This window comes from Echiichthys vipera (assembly GCF_963691815.1).
Source record: "Echiichthys vipera genome assembly, chromosome: 6".
NCBI classification, from domain to species: domain Eukaryota; kingdom Metazoa; phylum Chordata; class Actinopteri; order Perciformes; family Trachinidae; genus Echiichthys; species Echiichthys vipera.
The window spans coordinates 3,772,803-3,793,618 of record NC_139831.1 but is presented as its reverse complement, the minus strand read 5'-3'; the positions used below and the strand labels follow the sequence as shown (position 1 = coordinate 3,793,618).

The window sequence follows — 20,816 nt, the reverse complement described above, 5'->3', positions numbered from 1 at the left end:
GGGGGCGGGAGTGAAGTTAGAGGACCTGCAGTAGCGTGGCAAACTTGAAATGTACGTGGGAATAAGCTCGCCAGCCATTTCCAAATGTCAAAGGTATTGGCTGTAATGAGATTGAGCTGGCTTTGTTTGGAGGGAATTAGAGGAGGGGACATGTGGTTAAGAGTCGCCATCTGGTGTTCAAACAAGGGCAGAGCAGCAGTTTCCATTCCCTCCCAAATGTTTTAATATTTATATTGATTTATATATCAATATTTGGCTTTATGGAAGCCAACAGGGACCAACACATGGTAGAGATGTGACTTGTTTGTTTTTTGTGGATCGATTTTTGCACTGAATGCATCAGAAGAAGATAAAAGTGAGGGGGGGGAAACAATTTTGTATATGAATAATTGAACTAGTAATGTGGTGCTGATGCCTCTGTTGGCTCCACATTACCAGTGAACGTTAAACACACACAAACATACGAACGTGTGTATTTACCTCAGCCACATCAGGAATGTTGACCATCTTCTTGGTGGACGCCACGTGGCCAACGATGCCCATATCCAACGGGTACACAATCTCACTGTCAGGTGCAACCAGGCAGTCATCGAATAGTGAATCTTTATTGACGTTAAATAACCTGGAGGCAAAGAGAAACAAATGAAATTACAATGTGCTGTGCAACTAAATAAGGTTAATACTCAAAAACAGGTGATCTCACAAAACTCTGTCACTAAAGAGAGAAAATGTTAATTATTCCTTTGGAGCTGCCAACAGGAGGAGTCTGGCTGTAGTGAGCTGCTATCGGGGCATGAACATGTGTAACTGCACCGACATAAAGGCAACAGAAAAGCAGAAATACTCAGTTAACATTTCCTTATTTGATTTGTCCTTCCCAATGTGACCTGTATGAAATGTGCAGCAGTGTGCTGGTGAAAACCAGAATGTGGTCATTCAATATTCCCTGAAGATTTGCCTGAAAATGTCTGAAAAAGTCTGAAAAAGTCTGAAAATGTCTGAAAATGTGTGAAATGTGCTCCGTGCCAGCACAGCGACATAAATGTTTCCTCCCTAGGAAATGATTCAGTGGAAGGACGTTAAATAACCTGGAGGCAAAGAGAAAAAAATTAAATTATAATGCGCTCTTCAACTGAATCAGGTTAATACTCAAACATTATTCCATAGGAGCTGCCCACAGAAGGAGTCTGGCTGCAGTGAGCTGCTATCGGGGCATGAACATGTGTAACTGCACTGACATAAAGACTACAGAAAAGCAGAAATACTCAGTTAACATTTCCTTATTGGATTTTGCTGCCGAATGTGAGTATCTGGAACTGTATGTATGTAGTAGTGTGCTGGTGAAAACCAGAATGTGGTCATTCAATATTACCTGAAGATTTGTCTGAAAATGTCTGAAAAGGTCTGAAAATGTGTGAAATGTGCTCCGTGCCGGCACAGTGACATAAATGTTTCCTCCCTAGGAAATGATTCAGTGGAGGAACTACAAATAAAAACAGGAAGCAGGCATTAAAAAAGGTATGTTAGACTTATAATGTGAAGTTCGAGGCAGTTCAATCAAACTCTGCATTTCCAACTCATCATTTTCTACACAACCCAAATAATATCTTCTGCTAGTTTGCTTCAGTGATCACGATCCTTTTTGTGAGATGGTCCTACTTTAAAACTTTAAGAAGAAATCCCATGTAACCTGGTTGCCAGCTCGGCCACTCCATTCCTCTGCCGGTACATGAAGAGACTCATGCGGTCAGCCCTCATCATGAAGCTGAGGTGCCTCATGAGGTTGAAGACGCACTTCTCCATCTGCAGGTTGTCCTGGATGTCCCGCATGAGGTCGAAGAGGACCTCGCTCTCCTCCACCGTTGTCAGCTCGTGGAACTTGCTGATGTCCACGTCTGTCTTCCGGTTGCTGTCCAGCAGGTCTGAGACGACCTTGGGCCGGAAATTGACGTCGTAGTACTTCTTGGCGAACTGCGGGTTGGCATCCAGGAACTGCTCTGCTGCCGCTGCGTCCACCATGGCTGCTGCGGCTGACAGGGATCCAAACAGATGATGGTAATGCTCTGGGGTGAATGGTTAGCAATTAAAATTCAGAGAGAGAAACGTCTGGTTGGGAAAAGTAAATTCAATTCAATTCAATTCAGTGTTATTTAAAGTGCCAAATCATAACAACAGTTATCTCAGGACACTTTACAGAGTAGGTATAGACCACACTCTATGACTTATTTATGATTTACAGAGACCCAACAATTCCCCCGTAGAGTACGGTGGCGTTGAAAACCTTCACTATAACAGACAGGAACGTCAGACAGACCCAGCTCTGTGGAGGACGCACATCTGTCTGCACTGGAGAGAGGGAGAGAAGGAGAGAGAAACAGGGAAAAGACGGACGGATGGACAGAGAGAGACACAAAGACAGAGACGGACACACTTCCAGTAACACGTAGGAACTGCTACGTGGGGAGGCCTTTAACTGATCATATGCCTGTGCAAAACATCTACATTCATTGTTTATGGTCACTTTGGTTCACTCTTCTTTTAGCTCCTGTTTAGTCTCGATCCTGATGCTAAAAAACATTGTGAACCGCTAAAGATTCCACTTTCTTCATCCGCTGGTTCGTCACCAACCATGTCTTCTGTTGCTTGGTATTGGGCCGCTATCCTATGCTGAGTTTATTGGCTTGTTTGCTGAAAACAGCTGCTGCTGTGGCTGGAAACAGTGTTGATGAGAGCGCTGAGACTCAACACTGATTGATTTACAAAGAGCTAAAAGATGCTTAAAAGAGAGTTGCAGAGCTGGGGGATTCATTTTCTGTGGGTTTGTCACTACACACAAGCCACTTCCCATAACATGAAGACATGCTGGTATACATGCAATATGTATATGTAAGTCTTATGCAATTTAGTCTGTCTACATCAGGGCTCTGCAGCCTTTACTATCAAAAGAGCCACTTTGCCCCCTCTTCACCAAGTAAAATTTGTCTGGAGCCGCAAAACATATTTGATGTCACAGCTTATAAAGTTGTATTTATAGTTATATAATATATACAAAAACTACAACTACAACTACAGTTTGTTGACTTTATGACATTTTAGAACAAAAATAAAGAAAACTGTTGACATTTCATTCCTATTACTGTTATGATTATTATTACCTGTTGTAAAATAAATTGTTGTTGGCTAATTTCTCACCACATATGAATTATACACGTAAGCCATCAATGTTGGCAGTGAAAGCAAATTGATCTCTCCACGCAACCCTCTATTCTCCTCTGATAAGTGTTTTTTTATTTATCCACGGTTAGCATGGTTAGCGTACTGACAGCACAGGTCATAAACTCGAGATTAGCAGGGAAAGGTGCTGAGCGATAGCCGTAGCATGTGACGCATATTTTAGTTTCACATAATATTTTTTAAAAATCACCTTGAACTCCTAGAGAACAGGTGCTCCCTTTGAAAGATTGCCCACTGTGCAAAAAACACATCATTTATTCCCATGTGATTTTTTAGCAAAGCTACAGGAGCCACTGAGAAGGGAGTGAAGAGCCGCATGAGGCCCATGAGCCGCGGGTTGCAGACCCCTGGTCTACGTGAACCACTGATTACCTGTGATTTCACGGCAGATAACAGCTGTTATTATCAGACTCCAGTCGCTCACTAAATGAAAATGAAGATTTACATAAACTGCATCTCTTATATCCACGTTATCACTTCTCTTACCATACATGAACATTATAAGCGTTTGTTTCGTCTTCTCCTCTTAGCCTCATTACTACTGTTTGGACTATTAAGTAATCTATGCTCACTCATACACTCTTACATGTAATAAGAAAAACATGTCAGCTGTGATTGGTCATCTTCTTAAATCATCACTATATCAATGTTAGGCCAAATTATTATTATTATTCCTGCTAATTATTGATTGGTGGATGTGTCTCAAAAGAAAAGGTTTTAGCCAAGTTAGTAGCTTCCTGTGATTATCTACCCCTTTTGTTTACTGCCCATGCCTTGTCCACTTAAAATAGAAGTTAATTAACGCAGTTATGATCATGTATAACTGGCATCTGTGCCCCGCAGATCCAATAGATTATTTGAATATATGGTCCTACCTGTTAAAGTCCTTGTATTGTCTCCAGCAAAGTATGCAACCCCTCTGTCCTGCCACACAAATCTGCAGGTGTCTGAGAAAAGAAATGGGATTACCAGGATGGTTTTAAATGGTCATGTGTGGACATAAGCCTGCATCCAATTACAACACTGGGATTACGATACCGTCCAATGTTTAATGACACAACCTGAGATTTCTTTCTCCGTCTCCCAAGGGGAAACTCTTAGGACTTATGAGTACTCATGACATGTAGCTTACTGAACTGAAATGTTCTATATTAAAATACCAACCACTTGTTTGCATGTTTTTTTACACATACATGAATATATCGGGAGTACTGGATGAAGATATTTAAAATATGGATGTACACACATTCAGTTAAACCTCAATGAGCCGATTTAAAGACAGTTTACAAACTGGAAAAGGAGAAGAGTTTAACTCGACTCGGCTGGGAACCGGAGGGTCGCCGGTTTGAGTGCCTGTGTGGACCGTGAATGGAGCGTGGACTGGTGGCTGGAGAGGTGCCGGTTCAACTCCCGGGCACTGCCGAGGTGCTGTTGAGCAAGGCACTGAACCCCCAACTGCTCGGGGCGCTGGTCACTGGCAGCCCCCTTGCTCTGACATCTCTCCATTAATTGCATGTATATAGGTCCTGTTTGTGCATGTGTGTGTGTTTCGGGCCTGTGTGTGTGTAACATTAATAATAACAGAGTGAAAAAAATGTAATTTCCCGTTGCGGGATTAATAAAGTAATTCTTCTTCTTCTTAAAATATATTTTTTATAACTCAACACCATGGCTTTTATGGGAAAATAGCATCAACAAGCTTTGATGTGAGGCAACTAGTTTGGTGACAGCTGTGGCTGCTATTTCAGCTCTGGTTATTTATCAAAACTACACAAATTAGAGTGATTTTTTTCTTGCGTGAGCTAAAGGTTTGGGTTCAGCCCACTGACGTCTGCAGTCAATAAGATAACAGTGTGTCTGTGTTCATCAGGGGGTATTTAAGTATACCCGAAGTGTGTAATTTCAGAATAAAATACTCCCTGTGAGATTCACAGGTGGGTGTTAAAAACATGTTTGTCTTCTCTACCCTTGAATACATATCAGTTACGATGGATCCCGAGAGTTCAGAGTAAAAAACGGACAAAATTGGGTAGAAAAGCTTCTCAAATCACTCCCACAACACGGCCTAGTTCCTTTGCTACCCATCTAGAAAAGCAAGCAGCTCGCCATGAAAGCAACACACAGAGGCAGTGCCTACACCAGAGGAACACACCATATATACCAGAACACATCCGGACCAACAAAGAACGCATAACTTCATCTAATAGCACATTATCCCATCAGTGGCTCAAGGTTTACCATCAAACAAGGCCTGAATAATGTCACATTTATTACATTTAGTCCGTTTTCCTTAACCCTCTCGATTTATAATGTTTGTTACTGTGCAACATTGCAACATGAATAAGAGCTAGCAGGTAAAAGAAAACAAAAAGTAATGCTGTCGTTAGTCAGTAGGACCTTTAAGCAAAACCTCACAGCGAAACTGTGAGTTTAACCAAGACTTAACACTCCCTGCTTGTATAAACTCCCTGAGTATTCAGTGATGTGGATTATGTGATAGTATTACACTTATTTGTTTCTCCTATAGTTCAAACTGTATCACGTATCTCCCACTGGGGTGACGAAGCGCAAACATCAGTCACCCTCACACCTTCTCTGAGGAAAGTGAGACGGGGAATAACAAACAGCGAGAACAGAAGTCGTATCGCTGGTCAAACCAAAATAAACACTTTCAGAATTTCATAGCTGGTTTCACTTGTGCGGCGTCAATCCACGAGGGCATCTTCAGAGAGCTGCAAAGCAAAAAGAGAGCTCACTATTTCAGGACACCCCATCCCCAACAGGAAGGACAGGAGCGGGAGGAGAGCCTCCCATTGACTAACCATGAATCGACATGTTCAGATATTTCTACATCGTCTGGTTTTCCACAGCTTTTCTTTTGTAGTAGGATAAAAGTTTGGAGTTTGAGGTTTTGCTGATGGATGCTGGATAAATACTGTATATAGATAGTATTATTATTATTCATCCATTCATCTTCATCCTCTTGTCCCTGTCGGGGTCGCGGGGGGGCTGGAGCCGATCCCAGCTGACATCGGGCGTGAGGCGGGGTCCACCCTGGACAGGACGCCAGTCTATCACAGGGCACATAGAGACAAACAGAGACAGACAACCATTCACACCTACGGGTGATTTAGAGTCATCAATGAACCCAACACCTGCACGTCTTTGGACTGTGGGAGGAAACCGGAGAACCCGGAGAAAACCCACGCAGACACGGGGAGAACATGCAAACTGCACACAGAAGGGCCCCAGCTAGGATTCGAACCAGTAACCCTCTCGCTGTGAGACGACAGTGCTAACCACCACAGCGCCTTATTATTATTATTATTAGTAGTAGTAGTAGTATATTGAAACTTGTTGCAGCTTATGGAGGGATCGTTGTGTCTCTGTAAATCCTAAATTAGCCATGGAGTGCAGTCTAGACCTACTCTATATGTAAAGTGTCTTGAGATGACTTTTGTCATGATTTGGCACTATAAATAAAAGTGAACTGAATTCAAGATTCAAGATTCAAGAAGCTTTATTTATCCCGAGGGGAAATTATTGTGCAACAGTTTCAATACAAAGATGGGAAAGGGTCAGAGTAACAATAAGCATAACATCTCATCTCATCTCATCTCATCTTCAACCTCTTATCCCTTCCCTAGGGAGGCGCCCAGGGTTCATCCTTACTAGATGCCTGAACCACCTCAACTGGCTCCTTTCAACGCAAAGGAGCAGCGGCTCTACTGCGAGTTCCTCATGGATGCTGAACTTCTCCCCCTCTCTCTAAGGGAGACTCCAGCCCCCCTCCTGAGGAAACACATTTCGGCCGCTTGTACCCGCAACCTGGTTCTTTGGGTCCTGACCCGGCTTTCATGACCACAGGTGAGGGTAGGAACCAAGATTGACCGGTAGATCGAGATCTTTTTTCTTTTTTAAATCGAGAGCTTTTATTAAATTAGCTAACATGAATCAAATTAAAATAAAGCTAACATACAATAAATCAAACAATTAAATAAATGTGACAGAATGCAACAGACATTGTGGTTAAACATGGTTGATTGGAAGTTTGTTCCAGGATGGACATTACAAAGTTTCACTTATTTCCTAGGTCAGGTGGCTGGAGAGCCACTGTCCTGCATGTTTTAGGTTTCTCTCTGCTCCAAAACACCTGAGTCTAATGATTTGCTCATTATCAAGCAGCTGATGCTTGTCACAGTTTGAATATTGGTGTGTTAGGGTAGGGAGAAACCTAAAACATGCAGGACAGCGGCCCTCCAGGAGCGGAATTGCTCTCCCTACAGTGACAACACACACGTCATTATTTCCCTTAATATGTATATATATATATATATATATATATATATATATATATATATTAAAAAAAAAAAAAAATATATATATATATATATACATATATATATATACATTGTATATATATATATATATATACACATATATATACAATGTGTATATATATATACATTGTATATATATATACACATTGTATATATATATATATATATATATATATATATATACATTGTATATATTAATTTTTGCTACAGAGTGACGTATCTTCCTCACATAGACGATCTCGGCCACAGCGGCAGGACACGTGACGTCGAACCCACGTTCCCCGTGACGTCATGACGCACGGAGCCGCAGCGTAAACTGAATTTGAAGCGGAATGACCTGAACACAACCTAAAGTTAACTTGGTAACACCGCGACTGGAGCTCAGGTCAGTCACTTTTTACACATTAATAATAACAACAGCGTCGCCTCTCTCGCTGTAGAGCAGACCGTCGTGCTAGTTCACTGTAGTTGGGGAAAGTGTCAGCGGGGGTCCACGTTGACAACTTGTTTACAATGGTGCCCATTCATAGCTGTGTGAGGCAACGCTGTCCGGAGTTAGCTCGAGTTAGTAAAGGACATTAATGTCAGTTAAACTGTGAATTCAGCGGGGTTTATACACCGGAAGTGTCAGATATAACTAGCTGTATATCCAGTAACTTTAACGCTACTCCGCTTGTTAAAGGTCAACATTGAAACAGCCTGTTAGTACTCAGACATGATCGATAATCTCATTAACGCCACTACACAGAAACAAAACAAGCCGACGTCACTGTCTGTAATCCTATTAACTTTAGTACTGAGAGGTTTCTGTAAGTGTGCACAGAAACAGTGGTTTACTGGTGTCATGGTGATGCTATTAACGCGAGGCCACCTCTCAACTCACTGTTAATGCAAATGACACTCACTGTCGGGGTTTCTGTGAGAGAGAGTAGCTTACAATGATGCTTTCATATGGATTTAACTACCAGCAATTCAGTTGTGTTTACACAGAAAGTTGAGGCTTCTTTATTAAGTTGTTTATCTGCTAAAAATGACCAAATGCAATTTTACTGCATGCATTTGCTTATTGAAAAGCCCAAAAGTCTAATGAATTCATATTAAAAATGTGGTTGGAAGATGATAGTTTTGTTTAGATTTAACTACCAGCATTTTAGTTACTTTCAGTTGTGTTTACACAGAACGTTTAGGCTTTTTAATTAATTGTTTACCTGCTAAAATGACCAAATGCAAACTTACTGCATGCATTTGCTTATTGAAAAGCCCAAAAGCATAATGACTTATTAAAAATGTGGATGGAAGATGATGGTTTAATATAGATTTCACTACCAGCTTTTCAGTTACTTTCAGTTGCCTTTACACAGAAAGTTTAGGCTTTTGTATTAGATTGTTTATTTGCTTAAATAACCAAATGCAAACTTACTGCATGCATTTGCTTATTGGAAAAAAAGGTAATACAAAAATACCCCAAATGTATAATGAATTATTATTCAAAATGTGGTTGGAAGATGATAGTTTTGTTTAGACTTCACTACCAGCATTTCAGTTACTTTCAGTTGCCTTTACACAGAAATTTGAGGCTTCTTTATTAAGTTGTTTACCTGCTAAAATGACCAAATGCAATCTTACTGCATTTGCTTATCGAAAAGCCCAAAAGTATAATGAATTATTATTAAAAATGTGGTTGGAAGATGATAGTTTTGTTTGGACTTCTCCAGCATTTCAATGACTTTCTTCACATACAATTATTACACGTATTTGTTAATGTTTCAACAACCAGGCCAGTGATAAAAAAAACTGACTTTTTAATTAAAATTAGCCCAGTTTTAACCCAGACTTAGAGTTGTTTTACCTGCTAAAATGACCTAATGCAATCTAACTGCATGCATTTGCTTATTGAAAAAAAGGGGAAACAAAAATACCCCAAAGGTATAATGACTTATTCAAAATGTGGTTGGAAGATGATAGTTTTGTTTAGATTACACTACCAGCATTTTAGTTACTTTCAGTTGTGTTTACACAGAAAGTTGAGGCTTATTTTATTTTGTTTACCTGCTAAAATGACCAAATGCAAACTTACTGCAAGCATTTCCTTATTGAAAAGAAAGGGAAAACAAAAATACCCCAAAAGTATAATGCATTATTATGAAAAATGTGGTTCGAGGATGATAGTTTTTATTTAGATTTCAGTTACTTTCAGTTGCCTTTACACAGAAAGTTGAGGCTTTTTTATGAATTGTTTACCTGCTAAAATTACCAAATGCAAACTGACTGCATGCATTTGTTTATTGAAAAAAAGGTAAACAAAAATACCCCAAAGGTATAATGACTTATTAATAAAAATGTGGTTGGAAAATTATGTTTTGTTTAGATTTAACTACCAGCATTTCAGTTGCTTTCAGTTGCCTTTACACAGAAAGTTTAGGCTTTTTTATTAATTGTTTACCTGCTAAAATGACCAAATGCAATCTTACTGCATGCATTTGTTTATTGAAAAAAAGGGAAAACAACAATACCCCAAAGGTATAATGAATTATTATTAAAAATCTGGTTGGAAAATTATGTTTAGTTTGGACTTCACTACCAGCTTTTCAGTTGCTTTCAGTTGTGTTTACACAGAAAGTTTAGGCTTTTGTATTAGATTGTTTACCTGCTAAAATGACCAAATGCAATCTTACTGCAAGCATTTGCACATTGAAAAGAAAGGTAATACAAAAATACCCCAAAAGTATAATGCATTATTATGAAAAATGTGGTTCGAGGATGATAGTTTTTATTTAGATTTCAGTTACTTTCAGTTGCCTTTACACAGAAAGTTGAGGCTTATTTTATTTTGTTTACCTGCTAAAATGACCAAATGCAATCTTACTGCATTTGCTTATTGAAAAGCCCAAAAGTCTAATGAATTATTATTAAACATGTGGTTGGAAGATGATAGTTTTGTTTGGACTTCTCCAGCATTTCAATGACTTTCTTCACATACAATTATTACAAGTATTTGTTAATGTTTCAACAACCAGGCCAGTGATAAAAAAACTGACTTTTTAATTAAAATTAGCCCAGTTTTAACCCAGACTTAGAGTTGTTTTACCTGCTAAAATGACCAAATACAATCCTACTGCATGCATTTGCTTATTGGAAAAAAGGGAAAACAAAAATACCCCAAAGGTATAATGACTTATTAATAAAAATGTGGTTGGAAGGTGATAGTTTTGTTTGGACTTAACATTTTTTTCTCCAGCATTTCAATGACTTTCAGTTGAATTTGCACACAAAGATGAGACTTTCACATACAATTAAAGTCATTTTTAATGTTTCAACAACCAGGCCAGTGATAAAAAAAACTGACTTTTTAATTAAAATTAGCCCAGTTTTAACCTAGACTTATAGAGCTGTTTTACCTGCTACAATAACCAAATGAAAGCTTACAAAAAGACAATTAAGTGTAATGAATGTATGGTAAATTCACTACAAATAAAGATCCAGTCACTAAGTAGCTCAAGCCTATTTACACACTGATGATCAAGGCTGTATACAGATAACATATCATATTACGTGGTTGTTACTGTCATTTTCCTCGGCTTCCTGCCTACTTTGTCCTTGGCTGGGTAGATATCAGTGTGATTACAAGTACGGGTTACTTTTCTGTGAGAGTCACTACAAGTGTAAGCTCAATTGTATGAATAGGGGGAAGTGTCAGCTTCAGCAAAATGTCAGACATGCAGTCTGGCCAACACCCAGTGACCTGACATTTCATAGCACCTCTCCCCACCCTCCACATGGCTTCTTTAGTGTCCTACGTGGTCGTCACTGTCATGGTGCAAATGCTGAAATGTACATTAGAGCAGATGAGTTATTTTTGTTGAAGTCCTTAATTGTTTGCGTGTTCTAATCAGCTGTTATAAAAATTGTATAACTACGTGCGTAAATTAAACTCTTTTTCTTGAAACCCCCACAGATTAGGGCTCCATCATGACTCATGGCGATGACTGCTGTACAACAGCAGAAGATGGAGCCGAGAGCGACCAGCAGCAGCCTCTCGTTCTGGAAAGAGTGGAGAAAGAAACGGCCAAAAGCTGGCAAACCGTCGTGTCGCATCGCCTAAAGAAACACTGCTCGTGCACCGCAAAGAAAGCTAAATCCAAAATACTGGGATTCGTCCCGATTCTGAAATGGCTGCCGCGCTACCAGCTCAGGGAATATCTGCTGGGCGACGCCATGTCAGGACTGATTGTGGGAATCCTATTGGTCCCTCAGTCCATAGCCTACTCCTTATTGGCCAGCCAGGACCCCATATATGGCCTTTATACGTCTTTCTTTTCCTCCATCATCTACACTCTCTTGGGCACTTCTAGACACATCTCAGTGGGGATTTTCGGGGTGCTCTGCCTGCTCGTGGGCCAGGTTGTGGATAGAGAGTTAGCTTTGGCGGGATACCTCACGGAAAGCAGCGTTCTCAGTAGCAACAACAGCGCCGTCCTGCTGGCTGGCCAGGGGAATGGCAGTGTTGAAGTGGGATGTGACAGGAGCTGCTATGCAATCACAGTGGGAACTACAGTTACCTTTACTGCTGGAGTTTACCAGGTAAGACGGATATGACCACATGCTAGTGTAAACAAATGTTTCTGTTCTTCTCCATGGCTGGCATCTATAAAGAATATCTCAAGTGTCTTCTTCGCAAATATTTATTTGGATTTGCTGTAGTTTTGAACCTGCCAACTTACTCCTGTTTATCTCTTTCTCTCAGGTGCTAATGGGCATTTTCCAGGTAGGCTTCGTCTCGGTCTACCTCTCCGACTCCCTACTTAGTGGCTTCGCTACAGGAGCCTCCCTGACCATTCTCACGTCCCAGTTCAAGTACCTCCTAGGCCTGAAGATCCCCAGGCCTCAGGGCTGGTTCACTCTGATCAAGACCTGGTACAGCCTGATCGCCAACCTGGGAAACACCAACATTTGTGACCTGGTGACCAGTTTGGTGTGTTTGCTGATTCTTATACCTACCAAGGAGATCAACGATCGCTTCAAAGCCAAACTAAAGGTAAACAGACATAGTGCAGAGTCATTTATTACAGATAAGGGTCCTTGCTCATCAAGATCAAAAGGTTTCTGTTTCATTTGTTCTCTGGTTAAATACAATTTAATGACAGAGAACGATATTTTAAATTTCAAGTGGAACTGGTTCAGTGAGAAAGCACTAACCAACATGCTTCCTCAGACTGGAATCAGTCATGTTTAAAGTTGAAATGTAACTTAGTTGTGGATTAGGAAGCTACAGTGTTTTCTTTGTTTCATTGTCTTCTATTGGTCCAGCACCTGCTGTTAACGATATCTGGATGTGGGTGACGACCATGCATTGTTTGTGTTTTTTCATTTTCCTTACCCAGGCTCCAATTCCCTTCGAGCTCTTTGTTGTGATCATTGCGACGCTTGCTTCTCACTTTGGCCACTTCAACACTGACTACGGGTCGGGCGTGGCTGGCGACATCCCGACTGGCTTCCTCCCTCCCCAGCTGCCCATGTGGAGTCTGATCCCCAACATAGCCGTCGACGCCTTCTCCATTGCCATCGTGGGATTCGCCATCACCGTTTCACTGTCGGAGATGTTTGCCAAGAAGCACGGCTACACGGTGGATGCCAACCAGGAGATGTACGCCATTGGCTTCTGCAACATCCTGCCATCGTTCTTCCGCTGCTTCACAACCAGCGCTGCGCTGACGAAGACCCTCGTCAAGGAGTCGACAGGGTGCCAGACTCAGGTGTCTGGGCTGGTCAGCGCCCTTGTCCTGCTGTTGGTGCTGCTGGTTATAGCGCCGCTCTTCTATTCCCTTCAGAAGTAAGAATGCCCGAGTAATTAGTTAATTGTGATTGCTGGAATAACAACCTGCATGTTCTAATCAATATAATGAACTAAAATCAGCTTCTTGATTATGGTATTTTCACATCAAAACAACACATAAAACATATGCAATCACAGAATGGGAGTTACAGAATAAGAAAAACCAGCGATGCACATTTAGTAAGTCTAGAGTAACTGAGAACAGGGAACTCCTGAATGTCCTCCCTAAAAATAGTCCCTACTTCTGCAAAAGCTGGTCAGGGCAGTTGTGCATGTTTGACTTATTCCAGTAATTTCAACAGTCAGACCAGAGACAGTATTTATCTCTAATCTGTAAAATACATGTTGAGGAGAACTGGTGCGTATACACCACCAGACACATGCAATCGAGAGGCATGCTCACTTTGGTGCTGAGCGAACACAAGGCATTCAGTTTTAGTGCCCAGTTCATTCCTGTTTGCTTTAGGTTTCAAGGGTTTCTTTCTAGTTTATAGCTGGTACTTAAACGTTTGCTTGCTGTTCTTATCTCGTTTACCATGAACAGGCTTTAAGGGTAGACAAACACAGATAACCTATAATGGTTCAGGGTTTATGCTGACTCTGCGCACTCTGCACAACCTGTGCTCATTCACATGGATGAACAGGAGCAAAGACAAAGAGCACAAATATGAGTTTAGAGAAGAAAGTGTATTGCCAACTAGAGAGATGAACAGGCCTTGATCACTCTCTATTGATTGAGGTTGATGATTACTATTGATCTGCTCGTGTGTTATCTACGTGTACGCCCCACACACAAACCCACGGACACACTGGCTGCTTCACTGATCACATCGAACGTCTTCATCAGTGATTTCACTCATTTGCTGAAGCCAGATTCTGTTTTTAGCATTGTTCCTTATCTTTTAATAACTTCTTTTATTATCCCCCTCTCTCTCTGTGTGTGTGTGTGTAGCTCATAGTCAGGAGCTGAGCTTTGTCTGAAAATTACAGTTTAAAAACCTGAAAGTTATGAGAAGTCATATTGCAAATTGTAAAATGAAGACTTGCAGCCTCCTTACACTAAGTGACGCTCCTAACCTTTGCCCTTTCCTGTTTCTTTTCCTGCTACCTTCTCCTGCCCAGGTGTGTATTAGCTGTCATCATCCTGGTCAACCTGCGCGGAGCTTTACGAAAGTTCACAGACATTCCCCGCATGTGGCGTGTCAACCGCGTCGACACCTCCATCTGGCTGATCACCATGGCGACCTCCGCGCTGGTCAACACAGAGCTGGGTCTGCTCGTGGGGGTTTTGGTGTCAGCCCTGTGTGTCCTGGGAAGAACCCAGCAAGCCCAGGTCCTGGAGCTTGGCCGGGCTATGACCAGGGAGCGTTATGAGGACCTGTCGTCTTACCGCGGCCTTCAGACGCATCCGGAAGTGGCTGTGTTTAGATATGACGCTCCAATCTTTTACGCCAACCAGAGCTTGTTCAAAAAATCTCTCTACAGGTGTGTCGGCCTTGACCCTGTCAGGGAGAAATCCCGGCTTATGAAGTTCAAGAGGAAGAACAAACAGTCGGAAGAGGTTGCTGGAGTCCCAAATATGAAGTCAGGGGAGACAGAGGGTGCAGGTAAAGAGGATAACGCTGAAGCCGATGCGACTGTAACCTTGATGTTCGACAAGAAATCTCCCCGTAGCTTACGCAGCTTGGTGATCGACTGCAGCGCCGTCTTGTTTCTCGATACCGCTGGAGTGAATGCTCTGAAAGAGGTCCGCAAGGATTATAAAGAACTTGGGATCAAAGTTGTGCTGGCCCAGTGTAGTACCTCAGTCCTGGACACACTGGAAAGAGGGGGATACTACCCCGACAAAAAAGGATGTGATGGAGGAGAGGACAAAATCATATTCTTCACCATCGCAGACGCCGTCCGCTACGTCCAAAGCCTCTCAGCTCTTAACGGAGATTACGACAGCAAATGCTAACCAGCTCCATCTACCCAAATATCTATGTTTACATGTATACGTTGTACATCTCACATATTACAAAAAAACAGTCCACTGTTACCAAAGTGCCTTGTAATGTTCCTACTGACACGCAGGTCAAGGTTTTTTAATATCTGCACCCGCCCGAATACTGTTAATAACGTACTCAGAACGCTGCTTTGTCACGTTTCGACCCACCCCCCAAACACAGAACATTTTCTGGTAAGCTCATCCGAACCCCACATCTATCCACCATAACGGCAGATAATGATCTAATACAGTTTAAACATGTTTTTAAGTCTTCCTCATAGAAATGGAAGTACATAGTACGTATGGTCAAAAAGGTGACACTTCACAATGGCTGCAACTGTACTTCACTTTGAGCAACATCTCTTATTTGCACACCCAAATGAGTTCATGAACACTCACACTAATACTACACACACAGGGGTTATTTAAAGTCACATTACAACTCAATTTGAAGTTGAACGAATCTTGTACATTTAATGCAGAGGTACATTGTTCCTTTGATCTACTGTATAACACGGTACAGTACATTTTTAATAAGCATGTGTCACACTTTGTAATTCCCTACAATTGAGTCACATGCAGAGTGGCTGTTGACTCTAATTTTTACTCACAGCAAGGACCGTATTTAACCAAAGTTAAATTAAATGATATCATGGAGCCCCCGTCCATAATCCTGGGAAAATGTGGGAATTCAATGTGCAAAAAGGTGCGAAAAAGTTTGTCAAGCTGTCTATCTTGAATTCAGAACACAAGTTTCAGTCTAGTTTGTGTTTTTACAAGTAAGCGTTTGAAAGGCCTTCCTTTTAAATGATTGGTACAGTTTTGACAACATGAATCATCCCATAAATCCCACATGCTGTCTTCATGAATGTACTGTAACTAGCCTAATGGTAGTCCATAATGCAGTTTCCTGATCCTATAATAGTATAATCAAGAGAGAGATTTGTTCCGCCCTGTGGGAAAGAGTTGGCCGTGATTGCAAAGCCATAAAGCAGTAAATGAACATGACTGTTGGAAGATAAGTGCGAATGCTTGACTCGAGCTGACAAGCACCAGCAAAATACCTGTTTACTTTACAGTTTGCAGCCTCCTTGTATGCAAACTGCAGTGCCTTTATTGTATATATATATATATATATATATATATATATATATATATATATATATATATACACACACTCTGAATGTTTTCACATCAGGTCCTTTGACATATGAATGTCACTTATACTGTTGCAGCTGGACACCTTTTCTTCCAGAGAGCACCATTTGCTCATGATTTACAATCTTCTTGTTACCGTAACTTTGTTTCAAATGTATTTATTTGGATAAACCTCGAGATGCATCACATTATGCACAACAAAGACTCAACAACTTTCTTTAAAGGTGTTGTCGGTTATTTGATAATAACGGTAGATGTTTTTAAAATGGAGGATCTCATTTTGAACCAAATCTCCTCACCGCTCTACTTTATGCTTGCCTACGATCCACGTTTGCTGGGGTTGACCTTACTGACTGTTACTATGGCTTGAAAAATACACAGTTATCAGCTGGGTGATGAATGGGGGCAAAGTTCCAGTTTTCCGCACTGACTGCCGTGTGAGATTTACATTAAAACAGCCTCCAGCTTGTTTTTTTCTGTCTTATTTAAAGTTGAATTGTGCCGGTCAGACCGTAAACTAGCTCATTTCTTTGAGAGGAAAGAGATTGCATCATCAAACTACGAGACAGCTTATTATTGGGTTGACTGACACAGATGTGGGGCCTCTTCTGCTGTCTATTTTGCCTGGGCACCATTGCTGCATCTGGGGTTTCAGCGCAGCCTAAGTTTTTCCCCTATGCCACAATGTTAACTCGTGCATCCAGACCATAATCTAGTGCTGTAGTATGGTCTGGCAATCCAAATCTAGCTACATGATGATGGATTATGTTCAGAAATTAAGCAATGCACCGGCTAAAGGGTGAAGAGGAGGTGCTAGCTAAACATCGGCTCTTCAAATGGTTTATGAGGAAGGAAATGAACTCACACCCGACCTGAAAGATAACACTGAATATGAACATGACTTTTGTTTGTTAGTTGAAAACTCCACAGGGCACCTTTTAAACAATGTCCCTGAACATTAGAGCAGAGAAGACAGGATGTTCTTGTTCAGTAGCATTTGCCTTTGCTGGAGGGTGCATGAGGTGGAAGGTATGGAGGACAAGTGTTAGGAAGCCAGCAAGGCCTCAAAAACATCAGATGTGTTTGGAGCCCGAGGGAATTGTTCTGGTCGAGGACGTGTGCAGGTTAAACACTGTTACGGAGGATTGAATCAGGTCGTCTGAGTGGAGGGCAGTGCAGATTTATAACAGTCCCCCTCTGAAGTCTTTCATGAGAAATCATTTGAAACCTAAGTGATATTCAGATGGGGGAGGAAAAACAAAGTGCCGTGTTGTTGAAAGCTGCTATAGAAACAAACCTGCCCTATCTTTCCTTTTTAGTTCACACAGAAACGTAAAAGGGAGAGTAATAGATGCTTGGGAAAACACTCAAATGTTGTCTTCATTTGTGTGTGTAGCTTTAGTCCTTATTTCTGCAATCAAACTTCAGTATGTAGCACTTAAAACAGTTCAGGTTTACAATCGTTTTCTTTCTTATGTGGTGACATGATGTGATATTAACGTATGGAATATATGAACAGTTGAGCCTATAAGTGCCTTGCAGTATACAGTAGATTGTGTCTGTTGTAAACCAAAAGTGTAACGATGCACAACATCTGCTTTTACTGTATGGAATATATGAAGAGCTCTTTTCCACTTTGCGGCGAAAACACACACAACTCATACGCAGTAAGACTTATGATGCTTAACCGAGTCACACGAACAACACTGAGTGCTTTCACTTCAATTCACATTACATTAATAATCTGACGTCATTCGGAGCAGAGGTTCTGTTTATGGGTACTCCAACCACAACAAAGTGTGTTAGCAGAAACTTGAAGACGCAGAAAATGACATTCTGCATATTATTGTGTTTATTTTCTGCCATTATTAAATATCAGACGTTCGTTCTCCTCTGCTTTTAAAATGGCGTAGTCTCTTCCCGACCGCAGCTGCAGAAAACTGCCCAAAAGATCATTTTTATTTTTTATCCACACATTTTATACTTCATTTGAAGAGCTCTTTTCCAAAACGACATAAAGTCAAATAAAAAAAAAATGAGTTTGAGCCACTTTGCTGTATACAGAACCTATTCACTGCTTCTTCAGTGTTTCATGCCAAATCGCTGTATTTCCTTGTTTAAAATGGTCTCAAGATGCAGTTCCTTTCCAAACCGCGACCAGCGCCAAACCTATTTTTAGCCTAAATGCGATACGTCCTCTCGACCAATCAGAATTCAGTGAGTGTTCTATGCAATCCAACATGGCGGCGCTCTGAAGCGGGAGAGTTTTTTGTTTTGTACGTCCGTTCAACATGTTCAGACTGAGCCATAAAAAACATTTTGACAAGATACATTGAATATTAACCAAATGTGTGGGTCTGGGTAAAAAATGTAATTTTCCTGAAAACTATTAAAATGGATTTATAGCGTTTTGGAAAAGAGCTCCTCATATGAACAGTTGAGCCTATAAGTGCCTTGCAGTATACAGTAGATTGTGTCTGTTGTAAACCAAAAGTGTAACGATGCACAACATCTGCTTTTACCCTGAAACTAAACTGAATCCACAGGTGCAAGTTCTTTCCAGGTTCAGCTCTATTTTTCTTTACTTGTTAAAGTTTCACAGTATCAAGTTTGCTGACGACATTCAACTATGCTGTAATCAAAGAGATTATATTGTAATATACAGGTATTTACATTATAATAAAACATATGCAAAGTATATTAATGCCATGTTTTCGTTCTTTACCACTCAAATATTTGTCTTCTTTACATTTAGAATATGCTGATGGTGTGTTTTAGCACTGCTTGTGTACGTGTCTGTATTTATGATTCAACAGCTATTGTATATTTGGATGTTAAATCCAGCATCCATCTGTCATTTGGTCTATTCAGAATTTGTCATGAGATTATCAAAAGCCCCGTCGTCTATGAACTGTGCGTATATGAATGAGTAACTGCCACCGACTGCATGCAGCGGTGTGTATTTACAGAACACTTCTAACAATCATTAACGGTTGTGCAGGAATGTGGTTCTTTGTATCAGAAATGTTGGGACTTGCATGTCCTATACTTTGCAACCTTTAAACCCCACCTTCTTAAACAAAAGGCGCTGCGATACAGCCGAGAAGGCTCCTAGAACCGGAGCTCAAGGAAACTGCCGCACCCGTTCTCCCAACACACGCTACGTCATCATTGCAAAGTGGAATTACATGTTCAGGTTTTTGCATGAGATTTACTCAGGATCTGAAGTTGACTTCGCCCTCAATCAACAGTTATATCTCTTATATAGGTTTAATCCCAAGGACCTCTTTCTGCTGCCCTGTCCCAATATATCTGGCAATTTAAGGAAAGGGAGACCTAATCTGTAACCCTCCAAATCACTACAGTGTCACTGCAACACCCTCAGGTTTATCATTCATTCATTCATTCATCTTCAACCGCTTGTCCCTGTCGGGGTCGCGGGGGGGGGGGGGGGGGGTCCCAGCTGACATCAGGCGTGAGGCGGGATACACCCTGGACGGGACGCCAGTCTATCACAGGGCACATAGAGACAAACAGAGACAGACAACCATTCACACCTACGGGTGATTTAGAGTCATCAATGAACCGAACACCTGCACGTCTTTGGACTGTGGGAGGAAACCGGAGAACCCGGAGAAAACCCACGCAGACACGGGGAGAACATGCAAACTCCATACAGAAAGGCCCCAGCCGGGATTCGAACCGGGAACCCTCTTGACACGTAGATGGTGGTCAGCCCCCTCAGGTTTAATCAGTCTATAATAAACGTATGGAAACGGCTGAACTAGACCAGAAAAAGCAAAGCTGAGGATATATGAAGAGTGTGATATGAGTTGTTGTTTGTCATGCAAGATGAAGATGAGATGCTGAATATGTTTTTGAGACTCCATCTCTTAGCGACCCAATACAACTTGTTTTGGATTCTCAGTTTATTAGACTGACTCTTTGTTTCCTAGATTCTTTTCTCTGCTATTCTTGCTGATATAAAACAGTTGCAGTGTATTTTTATAGCAGATCCATAAAACTTTAAATGATTTTAAAACCACATTTTATTCATATTTTGTTTCTACCACACACACTACTAGCTATTAGTAGCTGATCCTCATGTACAAATATATATAAATTAAAAAATTATGTATGACATGCAAATAAAGTATGTACCCTTTAATGTTGATTTAGTAAAATGCTTTGAAATAGATTATATCTTCGTGTCTTTTACCTTGAGGAGCGTCTCATCCAATAGCCCTTCTTAAACACAATG

The 20,816-nt window shown here is 41.0% G+C and overlaps 2 protein-coding genes across 2 annotated transcripts in view; one reads left to right on the top strand and one right to left on the bottom strand.

Annotated features, from left to right (window-relative positions):
- The window catches only part of pde6a (phosphodiesterase 6A, cGMP-specific, rod, alpha), a gene marked incomplete at both ends in the record, with an annotated part of 40,077 nt that extends 38,058 nt beyond the window's left edge, over positions 1-2,019 (bottom strand). Inside the window, 2 exons of the mRNA XM_083915872.1 lie at positions 481-622; positions 1,691-2,019. Coding sequence (XP_083771998.1) covers positions 481-622; positions 1,691-2,019 — 471 coding nt within the window. The remainder of the gene's footprint in view (positions 1-480; positions 623-1,690) is intronic.
- Positions 2,020-7,910: 5,891 nt separating this feature from the next.
- Positions 7,911-16,364, top strand: slc26a2 (solute carrier family 26 member 2). Its single transcript, XM_083915797.1, has 5 exons — positions 7,911-7,959; positions 11,530-12,155; positions 12,319-12,609; positions 12,956-13,404; positions 14,530-16,364. The coding sequence occupies exons 2-5, from the start codon at positions 11,544-11,546 to the stop codon at positions 15,365-15,367; spliced, it is 2,190 nt and encodes a 729-aa protein (XP_083771923.1). The 5' UTR covers positions 7,911-7,959; positions 11,530-11,543; the 3' UTR covers positions 15,368-16,364.
- The last annotated feature ends 4,452 nt before the right edge of the window (positions 16,365-20,816 follow it).

Bases quoted from the DNA above. Each gene is read 5' to 3' on its own strand.
- slc26a2 (XM_083915797.1), top strand. From the start codon at position 11,544: ATGACTCATGGCGATGACTGCTGTACAACAGCAGAAGATGGAGCCGAG. The intron at 12,156-12,318 runs GTAAGACGGATA...TCTTTCTCTCAG, and splicing joins TTACTGCTGGAGTTTACCAG to GTGCTAATGGGCATTTTCCA. The intron at 12,610-12,955 runs GTAAACAGACAT...TTCCTTACCCAG, and splicing joins GCTTCAAAGCCAAACTAAAG to GCTCCAATTCCCTTCGAGCT.